Below are 13,495 nucleotides of genomic sequence, written 5' to 3'. Positions count from 1 at the left end.
GTGTGAGGTGTCCCCGTGCCTGGGGATGTGCATGTGTGTGAGGTGTGCCTGGGGATGTGCATGTGTGTGAGGTGTCCCTGTGCCTGGGATGTGCATGTGTGTGAGGTGTCCCTGTGCCTGGGGATGTGCATGTGTGTGAAGTGTCCCAGTGCCTGGGGATGTGCATGTGTGTGAGGTGTCCCTGTGCCTGGGATGTGCATGTGTGTGAGGTGTCCCCGTGCCTGGGGATGTGCATGTGTGTGAGGTGTCCCCGTGCCTGGGGATGTGCATGTGTGTGAGGTGTGCCTGGGGATGTGCATGTGTGTGAGGTGTCCCTGTGCCTGGGGATGTGCATGTGTGTGAAGTGTCCCAGTGCCTGGGGATGTGCATGTGTGTGAGGTGTCCCTGTACCTGGGGATGTGCATGTGTGTGAGGTGTCCCTGTGCCTGGGATGTGCATGTGTGTGAGGTGTCCCTGTGCCTGGGGATGTGCATGTGTGTGAAGTGTCCCAGTGCCTGGGGATGTGCATGTGTGTGAGGTGTCCCTGTACCTGGGGATGTGCATGTGTGTGAGGTGTCCCTGTGCCTGGGGATGTGCATGTGTTTGAGGTGTCCCTGTGCCTGGGGATGTGCATGTGTGTGAGGTGTCCCTGTGCCTGGGGATGTGCATGTGTGTGAGGTGTGCCTGGGGATGTGCATGTGTGTGAGGTGTCCCTGTGCCTGGGGATGTGCATGTGTGTGAGGTGTCCCTGTGCCTGGGATGTGCATGTGTGTGAGGTGTGCCTGGGGATGTGCATGTGTGTGAGGTGTCCCTGTGCCTGGGGATGTGCATGTGTGTGAGGTGTCCCTGTGACTGGGGATGTGCATGTGTGTGAGGTGTCTCCGTGACTGGGGATGTGCATGTGTGTGAAGTGTCCCAGTGCCTGGGGATGTGCATGTGTGTGAGGTGTCCCTGTGCCTGGGGATGTGCATGTGTGTGAGGTGTCCCTGTGCCTGGGGATGTGCATGTGTGTGAGGTGTCCCTGTGCCTGGGGAGATGCATGTGTGTGAGGCGTCCCTGTGCCTGGGGATGTGCATGTGTGTGAGGTGTCCTGTGCTTGGGGATGTGCATGTGTGTGAGGTGTCCCAGTGCCTGGGGATGTGCATGTGTGTGAGGTGTGCCTGGAGATGTGCATGTGTGTGAGGTGTGCCTGGGGATGTGCATGTGTGTGAGGTGTGCCTGGGGATGTGCATGTGTGTGAGGTGTCCCTGTGCCTGGGGATGTGCATGTGTGTGAGGTGTCCCTGTGCCTGGGGATGTGCATGTGTGTGAGGTGTCCCAGTGCCTGGGGATGTGCATGTGCGTGAGGTGTGCCTGGGGATGTGCATGTGTGTGAGGTGTCCCTGTACCTGGGGATGTGCATGTGTGTGAGGTGTCCCAGTGCCTGGGGATGTGCATGTGTGTGAGGTGTCCCTGTGCCTGGGGATGTGCATGTCCCTGTGCCTGGGGATGTGCATGTGTGTGAGGTGTCCCTTTGCCTGGGGATGTGCATGTGTGTGAGGTGTCCCTGTGCCTGGGGATGTGCATGTGTGTGAGGTGTCCCTGTGCCTGGGGATGTGCATGTGTGTGAGATGTCCCCGTGCCTGGGGATGTGCATGTGTGTGAGGTGTGCCTGGGGATGTGCATGTGTGTGAGGTGTCCCTGTGCCTGGGGATGTGCATGTGTGTGAGGTGTCCCCGTGCCTGGAGATGTGCATGTGTGTGAGGTGTGCCTGGGGATGTGCATGTGTGTGAGGTGTGCCTGGGGATGTGCATGTGTGTGAGGTGTGCCTGGGGATGTGCATGTGTGTGAGGTGTCTCCGTGCCTGGGGATGTGCATGTGTGTGAGGTGTCCCTGTGCCTGGGGATGTGCATGTGTGTGAGGTGTCCCTGTGCCTGGGGATGTGCATGTGTGTGAGGTGTCCCTGTGCCTGGGGATGTGCATGTGTGTGAGGTGTCCCTGTGCTTGGGGATGTGCATGTGTGTGAGGGGTCCCTGTGCCTGGGGATGTGCATGTGTGTGAGGTGTGCCTGGAGATGTGCATGTGTGTGAGGTGTCCCTGTGCCTGGGGATGTGCATGTGTGTGAGGTGTCCCCGTGCCTGGAGATGTGCATGTGTGTGAGGTGTGCCTGGGGATGTGCATGTGTGTGAGGTGTGCCTGGGGATGTGCATGTGTGTGAGGTGTGCCTGGGGATGTGCATGTGTGTGAGGTGTCTCCGTGCCTGGGGATGTGCATGTGTGTGAGGTGTCCCTGTGCCTGGGGATGTGCATGTGTGTGAGGTGTCCCTGTGCTTGGGGATGTGCATGTGTGTGAGGGGTCCCCGTGCCTGGGGATGTGCATGTGTGTGAGGTGTCCCTGTGCCTGGGGATGTGCATGTGCATGTGTGTGAGGTGTCCCAGTACCTGGGGATGTGCATGTGTGTGAGGTGTCCCTGTGCCTGGGGATGTGCATGTGTGTGAGGTGTCCCTGTGCCTGGGGATGTGCATGTGTGTGAGGTGTCCCTGTGCCTGGGGATGTGCATGTGTGTGAGGTGTCCCTGTGCTTGGGGATGTGCATGTGTGTGAGGTGTCCCTGTGCCTGGGGATGTGCATGTGTGTGAGGTGTCCCAGTGCCTGGGGATGTGCATGTGTGTGAGGTGTGCCTGGGCATGTGCATGTGTGTGAGGTGTCCCTGTGCCTGGGGATGTGCATGTTTGTGAGGTGTCCCTGTGCCTGGGGATGTGCATGTGTGTGAGGTGTCTCCGTGACTGGGGATGTGCATGTGTGTGAGGTGTCCCTGTGCCTGGGGATGTGCATGTGTGTGAAGTGTCCCCGTGCCTGGGGATGTGCATGTGTGTGAGGTGTCCCCGTGCCTGGGGATGTGCATGTTTGTGAGGTGTCCCCGTGCCTGGGGATGTGCATGTGTGTGAGGTGTCCCCGTGCCTGGGGATGTGCATGTGTGTGAGGTGTCCCCGTGCCTGGGGATGTGCATGTGTGAGAGGTGTCTCCGTGACTGGGGATGTGCATGTGTGTGAGGTGTCCCTGTGCCTGGGGATGTGCATGTGTGTGAGGTGTCCCTGTGCCTGGGGATGTGCATGTGTGTGAGGTGTCCCTGTGCCTGGGGATGTGCATGTGTGTGAGGTGTCCCTGTGCCTGGGGATGTGCATGTGTGTGAGGTGTCCCAGTGCCTGGGGATGTGCATTTGTGTGAGGTGTCCCTGTGCCTGGGGATGTGCATGTGTGTGAGGTGTCCCTGTGCCTGGGGAAGTGCATGTGTGTGAGGTGTCCCAGTGCCTGGGGATGTGCATGTGTGTGAGGTGTCCCTGTGCCTGGGGATGTGCATGTGTGTGAGGTGTCCCTGTGCCTGGGGATGTGCATGTGTGTGAGGTGTCCCCGTGCCTGGGGATGTGCATGTGTGTGAGGTGTGCCTGGGGATGTGCATGTGTGTGAGGTGTGCCTGGGGATGTGCATGTGTGTGAGGTGTCCCCGTGCCTGGGGATGTGCATGTGTGTGAGGTGTGCCTGGGGATGTGCATGTGTGTGAGGTGTGCCTGGGGATGTGCATGTGTGTGAGGTGTGCCTGGGGATGTGCATGTGTGTGAGGTGTGCCTGGGGATGTGCATGTGTGTGAGGTGTCCCTGTGTCTGGGGATGTGCATGTGTGTGAGGTGTCCCAGTGCCTGGGGATGTGCATGTGTGTGAGGTGTCCCTGTGCCTGGGGATGTGCATGTGTGTGAGGTGTCCCAGTGCCTGGGGATGTGCATGTGTGTGAGGTGTCCCTGTGCCTGGGGATGTGCATGTGTGTGAGGTGTCCCTGTGCCTGGGGATGTGCATGTGTGTGAGGTGTCCCTGTGCCTGGGGATGTACATGTGTGTGAGGTGTCCCTGTGCCTGGGGATGTGCATGTATGTGAGGTGTCCCTGTGCCTGGGGAAGTGCATGTGTGTGAGGTGTCCCAGTGCCTGGGGATGTGTGTGAGGTGTCCCTGTGCCTGGGGATGTGCATGTGTGTGAGGTGTCCCCGTGCCTGGGGATGTGCATGTGTGTGAGGTGTGCCTGGGGATGTGCATGTGTGTGAGGTTTCCCTGTGCCTGGGGATGTGCATGTGTGTAAGGTGTCCCCGTGCCTGGGGATGTGCATGTGTGTGAGGTGTGCCTGGGGATGTGCATGTGTGTGAGGTGTCCCTGTGCCTGGGGATGTGCATGTGTGTGTGGTGTCCCTGTGCCTGGGGATGTTCATGTGTGTGAGGTGTCCCTGTGCCTGGGGATGTGCATGTGTGTGAGGTGTCCCTGTGCTTGGGGATGTGCATGTGTGTGAGGTGTCCATGTGCCTGGGGATGTGCATGTGTGTGAGGTGTCCCAGTGCCTGGGGATGTGCATGTGTGTGAGGTGTCCCTGTGCCTGGGGATGTGCATATGTGTGTGAGGTGTGCCTGGGGATGTGCTTGTGTGTGAGGTGTCCCTGTGCCTGGGGATGTGCATGTGTGTGAGGTGTCCCTGTGCCTGGGGATGTGCATGTGTGTGAGGTGTCCCTGTGCCTGGGGATGTGCATGTGTGTGAGGTTTCCCAGTGCCTGGGGATGTGCACGTGTGTGAGGTGTGCCTGGGGATGTGCATGTGTGTGAGGTGTCCCTGTGCCTGGGAACGTGCATGTGTGAGAGGTGTCCCTGTGCCTGCGGATGTGCATGTGTGTGAGGTGTCCCTGTGCCTGGGGATGTGCATGTGTGCGAGGTGTCCCCGTGCCTGGGGATGTGCATGTGTGAGAGGTGTCTCCGTGACTGGGGATGTGCATGTGTGTGAGGTGTCCCTGTGCCTGGGGATGTGCATGTGTGTGAGGTGTCCCCGTGCCTGGGGATGTGCATGTGTGTGAGGTGTCCCCGTGCCTGGGGATGTGCATGTGTGTGGTGTCCCTGTGCCTGGGGATGTGCATGTGTGTGAGGTGTCCCTGTGCCTGGGGATGTGCATGTGTGTGAGGTGTCCCTGTGCCTGGGGATGTACATGTGTGTGAGGTGTCCCTGTGCCTGGGGATGTGCATGTGTGTGAGGTGTCCCTGTGCCTGGGGATGTGCATGTGTGTGAGGTGTCCCTGTGCCTGGGGATGTGCATGTGTGTGAGGTGTCCCTGTGCCTGGGGATGTGCATGTGTGTGAGGTGTCTCCGTGACTGGGGATGTGCATGTGTGTGAGGTGTCCCAGTGCCTGGGGATGTGCATGTGTGTGAGGTGTGCCTGTGCCTGGGGATGTGCATGTGTGATGTAATAAAAGTACCTGGATTGCACCTATGGGCTTAATGTGGAACTGAGCAGCGTGAGCGTTGGAAATTTAACTTAAAACTGTGCTATGTTCTATCACTGGAAGTAGTTTGACAGCCCAAATATTTCGTTAAAAAAAAAAATCAACAATAATCCACGCTGCTCGTTTTTAGAGATATAGATATATAAAAAAAATCTTGCTTTTAACTGGTGGGCTCCCCTATAGTCCACTGTTGTCTGAGGACCCCCCCATTCCAGGGGCAGCATGTGCCTGCCGGACATAAAATGGCAGCCAGATCATGGCTCTACTCTGCAGCCAATAGATGAGTGAAGCTTACATCTGTTTGAACCAGTAGGTAATCCAAGCTTTCGACCCTCACAATCAGAACCCTGAGGAAGACTTAGTGTGAGGATGGAAACGTTGGCTGTAAATATGGGAGTAATAAATCTCTTGATTATTTTAATGTTGCCTGGTGTGCATTCCCCCCCTCCCTCCCTTCTGTATTAAACGCTTACTGTTTACTGTAACCAGTAGTGACATCATTTCTTCCCAGTCATCTGTTTTTTTTTTTGTTTTTTTTTTACAAATGTTTGTTGCAGTCCGTCGTTCTGATGAAACCTGTGTTTTCACTCATTGAGGGAGAACGTCTTTATGCTGGGGTATAACGTGTAGCCATGCTGTAAAATGGTCTACAGTTTTCTCTCATGCTGGCAGTAAGCCTGGTAAGTTACAGGGTTGCCAGCATTAATCATGGAGGTTTGCCCTCACACCCTGTTGAGGTGTCATATGTATTCAAAGGGAGTGGTAACATGCTCTGAGTCCACCGTTAGTGACATCAGAGATGTGCCAGGTTCCTGAGATATATAAGGCACAGCACTGTCCAAAGTTAGTGTGTTCATAGAGGATCAAGTCTAGGTTCAGACTTGAAGGTCAAGGGTTCCACTAGTGCCTCAACTAGTGGCCCAGTTCCAGTTTACAGACCCAAGCAGCCTTAAGGCTGACAAGGCCTACACTGTGTCCAGGGACCTGGCACAGGGAGTGATCTCCCTGAAGGGAGAGGGGATCCCACTCCATTGGGAGGACGTACCTTCCAAAGGGACAGCAGCAAGAAGGATGTGCGGCTAAGCTGCCAGCTGCGAGGGGCGGCTGTTCCATACCAAGATCAATAAAGATGTCCTTGATAAAAGATACCCTCATGTGTGAGTCTGGAATAACTCTGCAGAGGAAGGTACCACGGAGGAGTTCCTCATCAGAACTATCCCCATGCAGACGCAGGGATCCTGATGAGGTGGAGGCGCTGCACTGGATATAGGTAGGACTCACACTACCTCAGCTGCCTGTCTGGGTTGGCATTCCCCACACAACATCATGCGGAAGACTCAGGAGTCCTGTTGCCAACAGGTGCACCACCAGACACGATCATGTAATGGGGACTGGTTAGACCACAGGGGCCAATGTGAGATTGGGTGAGTCAGCCAGGCCAGAAAATCCGTTACACATGTTTGAGTACATGCAAGGCAAACTCCCTCACTACATTCCCAGCCCACCATCCTTCTAACCGGCCATGTTTTTGTGATGAAGAAATGTGCTACGGGCCTATGCAAAGAAAAAAAGAACTTCTATCTAAAGCACAGTAAATACTCCAGATTTAAATAAGGAAATGTGGCAGGAAAACATTTAATATACAAAATCTAATCTGCACCAAAAATAATATAAGACAGCACCTAATACCCAGGCAAAAAAGAAGTAACTGAGAGGTATGGACATTGTATTCAGGACCGGTGACCGTCTCTTTTCTTTTTCACCTCCCTTTTCACTTCATTGCATTCTGATTTACGGATATGCATTGGATGATATTGTGTGTGTGTGTGTGTGTGTGTGTGTGCGCGCCGTTCTCAATTAGTTTTATCCCGGTACCTTTGGGATTCTTTACCATTTTCCTTTAGGGTTCCACTCTTCTGCACTTTAATTATTGGAGCTCATTTATATTATAGGTTATGTTGTGCCCTCGTTTCTATATTTTTATTAATTGTTTTAATTTTGTGTTGGTAATATATTTGTATAAATTGTATAATTCTGTGGTGTATTGAGTGTCCTATTTGCTCCTATGTACATGAAATAGATTTGTATATTTTTCACGCTATCTTGGGTGCAACTGTGTTGCTTTGAGACAAGAGACCGTTCTATTTCCTACCTTGGGAATTTTCTTTGATTTTTATTAGGGAAAGCATTTGCCCTGAATGAGATAGTATTCCAGCCCCATTTGTAATAATCACTGCATGGAATGTCTTGATTTCTTAGTGGAAGTTCTGGGAGTGATTTCCTGAGAGTTACCCCACAAGAAAAGAACTGAGCATAACATGTTGATGGAAAGGGAATAAGACATGACAGGCACTGGGCTGGCCCTGGGGTGAACCCCACTCTGAGGTAGTATGCTGTGGGCATTGCGGTGTACAAGGGATGGCGTTGGAAGTTATTGCCATTTTTACCTGAGCTTCTGCACACGGGGAACATGTGAATTCATTACTGCCTCTATCTTAACTGTTTTTCAGCCATTGACAAATACGAAGAACTCAAAACAGAGAATCTGAAAACAAAAGATCAGGTAATTTGTTTTTTTATTTCTTGACACCATTTGTCTTTCCAGGGCATTGTTTAATGTTCAAATTTCTATGCACGTCTGAAAGAAGGTGTCACCAACATTTACATCTGCAATAACCATAGTTTGTGTTCCCGATTAGGGGAGTAGCATCATGGTTATTGCTATAGCATTATTGAAACTGCAGTTATCTGTAGTTGCTGTTCTCTATTACTTTGTGCTGGGAGTTGGTTTCTTGTGATGCTGCACTGAGAGGGTGTCACATTGTGCAGCATTTGCATAGCAAAGAGAATGGTATTTTGGTGAGCGTATCCACAGGAAACTTATGGGCTTCTACAGTAACAAATAAGCGCAAGCAGAGGGAATCCCTGCAGCAGTGGTGCTCAACTCCAGTCCTCAAGAACCCCACCCCCCCCAGGGCCCCAGAACTGTTTTTTATAGAAAAAACTAGGCACTTTAACACACCAAAATCAATTGTAGCAAAATGTGTCCGAACCAGAAATACTCTCCAGAACGTGCAATCAGTTCATTCAGAGCCCAAAGCATTACTTATTAAATGTTTTAATATATATAAAAATACAGTGCTTAGGTTACAGAAAACGTATTACAAGAAACATACAGTTACAATAAAATGCAGAACAGCTTCTTAAAATAAAAGGGTAAAACAGACAGAAAAGCCTATACCTTACCAAATGCTATGGATTTTCCCCACAGAGGCCGCTAGATCATGAATGAGAAATCAAGAATTTAGTCCTAAATTGAAATCTGATTATTATAATCTCTGCTTAGACTTAAATACAATTTTTTTCCCCATTGAACCTAACCTAAAACCAGCCCCTGTCGTAAATCAGCTGTGAGATTGGCAGTTTTATGACAGAGTAAAACACCTCCCACCATATGACGTTTAAACTCCTTTTCAATATCTAAATTTTCTCCTAACTTTACTTCTGTAAAACGTACACACACGTGAGACACATCAATACACGCAGACACTCACTGCGGACACGACAAGTGTAAATATGACCATCTTAATCCTCAATCTAGTTGACAAATCAATATCTGTTCCTTATAATCTTTTAAACATGCAGTGTGTGGTGTCAGAACGTGCCACGGTTACATATCTGTTACTTGTATTATGCAGAAGAGATGACAGCATAGGATAGTCTCATTTTTAATAAAGTCCCACTCATGTTGGATACTTTCTTAGCCACGCCTCTTGATATCCATACACCCCTTGCAGGAAAATGCTTGTGAAGCTTTGCTGAAAAAAATCTATGTTTACAGACAGTTGTCACAGGGGCCATATTTTATACCCAAGTTTCCAGGCACTGTCCTTATCTCGACTCTATCAGCCATATACAACCCATCTGGCCCTTTTACGTGAGCCATACAGGATAACCTACCCGTTAGGTTATTTTTGAAGCACAGCACCCACCTGTGACCAGCCTAGGCTTGTCGTAAACCCAATATATATTGTATTTTTAAACTCAGACTGTAGCTCATTAACCTCTTAAGCACCAAAGGGATTAAAATACCCACTATCTCATGATATTATCATGATGCCCCATATACCTTTGCCGTGCTCTCTGGCCTACCGGCCCTAATGGGAAGTCCATTTTATCTGTTGCGGCCTCCTTACCTGCTGCCCTGCTTCTCCTTCTGAACCGCAGCATCAAATTACATCATGACGTCGCATTACCATGGTAACGTGACGCCATGCAACGTCAAATTGGTGCTGCGGTTCAGAAGGAGGAGGGGGTCGGCAGGTAAGGAGGCGGCCGCAACAGCTGTGCCTAGGGGCAGCGGATTTTGAATGATTTAATTGCCCTTATCTCTGGATTAAACTACAGCTGAACCCTGTTATAACATGATACTCGGGGTCCACATAATGAGACCGCGTTTTAACAGGGATCGCGTTGTAACCGGGATCGTGAAATGGCCGCTACGATCAGCGAGGACTTACCCAACATCTGCAGCTCTCTCCTCTCCCTGCTTCATCAGGCTGCATCCACGTGCGTGGCTTTCAATTTGACTTTCGAGCGCAGAGGAGGGTTACATGGCCGTTCTATGACCAATGACAGCCCAACCGTTAATACATTTGATATAATAATACACATGCAGGAATCAAACCCATGACGCTTCATGTGCTAGTAGCAATTCTCTAGCTGCTACACCACAGGGTTGGGGTGATGAATCGGACTCTATAAACTATATAAAAATATATTTTTTCTGGAATCGGTCTATCCCCCCCACCCTTTTTTTTCCATTAAAATAAGAGTGGTCACTAATTATGAGGTTGCAACCCTTGCAGAGTACTATAAATGCTTACCCTTTTGTGTTAATTATCATGTTGTTTCAGTATATATTAACAACATTTAAAAAAAAAAAAAAAGCAGTTTTACTGAACGCAAAATGGACAAGCCCCGGATCCATAGAGTTCGGTTGATAAAAAAACAAAAACCAGATTCCATATCCGAGTCTTTGTGTGTGTAAGTTTAATAATTGTAAAACTGTTGCTGTTGGTGCAATTTTTTTGTTGGTGATGCAATAAGGATATTAATATATTTCTGCATGTATTAGGTTAACGCACATTTTATGGCCATTTCATTTTTTTACAAAATATGTTGTGATGGCTTAAACGGCAAGTCAAACAAAAAGAAATGAATGAAATGTGTCTCATTGCTGTGTCTTTCTAAACATGAAGGGGTTAAACAGGTAGGTAATCAGCAATGCTGACCTCAAAAAGAGACCTAATCTCCTGGGACACACCCTATATAGCATGTACAGTACTGCAACAACACACACAGCAGCTGCAGCAGCAGCACAAACTCCTGCCTTCTAAATTCCTTTTTACTTTCAAATGCTGTGCTGGGGGACATCACTTCTTCTCAAATGTAACCTGTATAAAGTAAATGCTGCATGCACTTGCAATGTACCCTGGTTTGTAGTGTACTGATTAGTTAGTGCAGGGGTGCGCAAACTGTTTTTGCGGCGCTCCCCCTGCCTTACCTTCCCCGTTGACCGCCCCCCTCCTTACCTCGTGCGGCGTGAAATGACGCAGCGGGGTTGTGTGACGTCATGTCACGTGACCCGCGGCGTCATTTTACGCCACGTTACCATAGCAATCGTGATGTCATTTGACGCCGCGTTGCCATGGTCACGCGTGCTGGAGCTGGCGGAATCCCGGTAAGTAGAGGTTGCAGAGGCCACGTGCGCCCCCCCCCCCCCCCCGGCATTTAATTTAAATGCCTGGGGGAGATAGGAACAAGAGAAAAAACCAGCGCACTGCAAAAGTGGGTCCCAAGCAAATGAATAGTAGAAATCTTCTTTATTTAATCCATCTAAAAGTGGAGGTTAACACCCTCCTACGCGTTTCGTGTAAACATACACTTTATCAAGGCATACTCCTTGATAAAGTGTATGTTTACACGAAACGCGTAGGAGGGTGTTAACCTCCACTTTTAGATGGATTAAATAAAGAAGATTTTTACTATTCATTTGCTTGGGACCCACTTTTGCAGTGCGCTGGTTTTCTCTCTTGTTCCTATTTGCTTCCAGAGACCAGCATCTCTCTACCAGGCTGCACGCCTTATAGGACATGGGAAAAGGGATTTTGTGAGTATTATTCATTATTGAATACTTATTGTGAGTCCAGAAACCATCCCAATGAGGGCTTGATCTGGGTTTTTTTAGCCTTTTTTTCTTGCTCAGGGATTATTGGTTCTCTTGTTTATTACAATCATACAAGGGATCAAACGTTGAGCGCCTTTGTCACTTCAATTTGTTATTCTGCCTGGGGGGAGAGCTCGGGACCTCAGTAACCGCCTGCGCCACCCCCCCCCCCAAAAAAAAAAATTCTCGTACCCCCCAGTTTGCGCACGACTGAGTTAGTGGGGCTGTATAGCCATACATGCACACATACACACATGCGCGCATACATGCATATACAGTAGCACATATACATAGCAGCACATATGCATACACACATTCTAATTTTTTACACCCTGTGTTCTGTTTTCCCCTTTAATAAGTGTTTATTAACACTGCAAATATTGCATTTAATTCTCCATTGATACGGATGTTATAGATCTCTGCATCCCAAGGGCAATAATATTAAGTGTATACAGTACTGTGAAATATTGATTGCGTGCCCAATGAAAACCGTTACATTAGGATCAATTTTGTATCCGTTTTTAATAGACAGACATCCTTCTTGTACAAAAAAGTATGACAATATGTAAGGGGGCAGGAAATGTATGTATTCGGGTGACTGGTTCTGTACCCCCATTACACAGAGCAATAATAATTCAATGTTACCTTTTAGTCAAAGGTACATTTTGAATTTTTCTTAAAAGAAAATCCCCCTCCTCTTTTTTTTTTTTTTAAAGTAAACTACTATTAAATACAGTACAACTGAAGCAGTTTGGCCTTTTTTCTTTCCTCATCCTCGTTGTCCATGGTTTTTATTTACTGTAATTACAGTCTCCTCTCTGCTGCTCTCTCGCGCTGTCCGGATTTTGCCCATTTCCCCATTCACATTCCGACTGTCACTCTGCTGCTAACTGCCATTGAACCCCCCGCTGGTAGCTTCCCCCCTCGCTGACAGCACCCGCCCCCCTCGCTGGCAGCACCCCCCTCTCCCCCTTGCTGGTGCTCCCCCTCCCACTTACTGGCAGCACCTCCCCTCCCCTTCCCCTTGCTGGTGGTTTCCCCTCTGTGTCTCCCCCCTCCCCTTCACTGACAGCACCCGTCCCTCTCACTGATAGCACCCATCCCCCTTGCTGGCAGCACCCCCCTCTCTCTCACTTGCACCTCCCCTTCCTGTCACTGACGTCTCCCCCCCCCCTCACTGACCGCACTCTCCCCTTCACTGATGACTCCCCCTCACTGACGGCTCCCCCTCTGCGTCTTTCTCCCCCTCCCCTCACTGATGCTACACCTGCCCCTCACTGACTGCTCTTACTCTGCTTCTTTCCCCCTCCCCCTTCCTCCCTCACTGACGTCTCTCCCTCACCGATGAACCCCCCCACCCACCCCCTCCGCACGCTATAGGTTGCAGGTCCCATGAGCAGCAGTTCAACACTTGCAGTCTTTTACCTTCTAATTCCTGCATCTTGGAAAGTCGGCAGTTTATTCCCTTTACAAATAGATTGGACAATCGGAAAAAAAAATAGTCAACCACACTGCAACTACACCATGCTCCGCCCTTCCCCACGGCCTTTTCCGCAGCGAAATGAGTTAACCGTTACTATTGTGTTTTTACATTTGGCACACAGTCTGCTGCATGGAAAGGAAATTATATGCATCGCGTAATTGATGTAGTTTAGGTTTAACTTTTTTTTCAACAACTTCATTGTTCCCCGTCTGTCTTGCAGTATGACCAGGTTAGGCAAGAGCGGGATGATGCAGTCAAAAAGCTGGAAGAATTCAGTAAAAGTAAGTATCAGTTGAAGAGCCCAGAAGGCACCAGTTTTTCTTGGCCCAGAACCAAAATAAAACCAGTTTTACAACTTCTCACTACATAAGTCATAAACCCGCGTGTTTTTCAAGGATTCACACATATTTGTAGGTGAAGAATCCTGTCTGGCACACCTCCATTAGGTAAACACCCGTGCAGCTTTGTTCTAAGGCTTTTGTGGATATTATAGGCCATCAAATGGTGTATGCCAAAGGGGAGAGGA

General features: G+C 49.8%; 1 protein-coding gene across 3 annotated transcripts in view; it reads left to right on the top strand.

Moving 5' to 3' along the window:
* SHTN1 (shootin 1) overlaps positions 1 to 13,495 on the top strand; it is a 104,367-nt gene that overhangs the window by 17,963 nt on the left and 72,909 nt on the right. For all 3 annotated transcript variants that reach the window (XM_075612009.1, XM_075612007.1, XM_075612006.1), the window contains exons 2-3: positions 7,768 to 7,820; positions 13,190 to 13,250. In XM_075612009.1, the coding sequence (XP_075468124.1) occupies positions 7,768 to 7,820; positions 13,190 to 13,250 (114 nt within the window). The remainder of the gene's footprint in view (positions 1 to 7,767; positions 7,821 to 13,189; positions 13,251 to 13,495) is intronic.

Source organism: Ascaphus truei, chromosome 8 (genome assembly GCF_040206685.1).
Source record: "Ascaphus truei isolate aAscTru1 chromosome 8, aAscTru1.hap1, whole genome shotgun sequence".
Taxonomy (NCBI): Eukaryota; Metazoa; Chordata; class Amphibia; order Anura; family Ascaphidae; genus Ascaphus; species Ascaphus truei.
The sequence above is the reverse complement of the archived record's forward strand: the minus strand, read 5'-3'. Positions and strand labels throughout refer to the sequence as shown.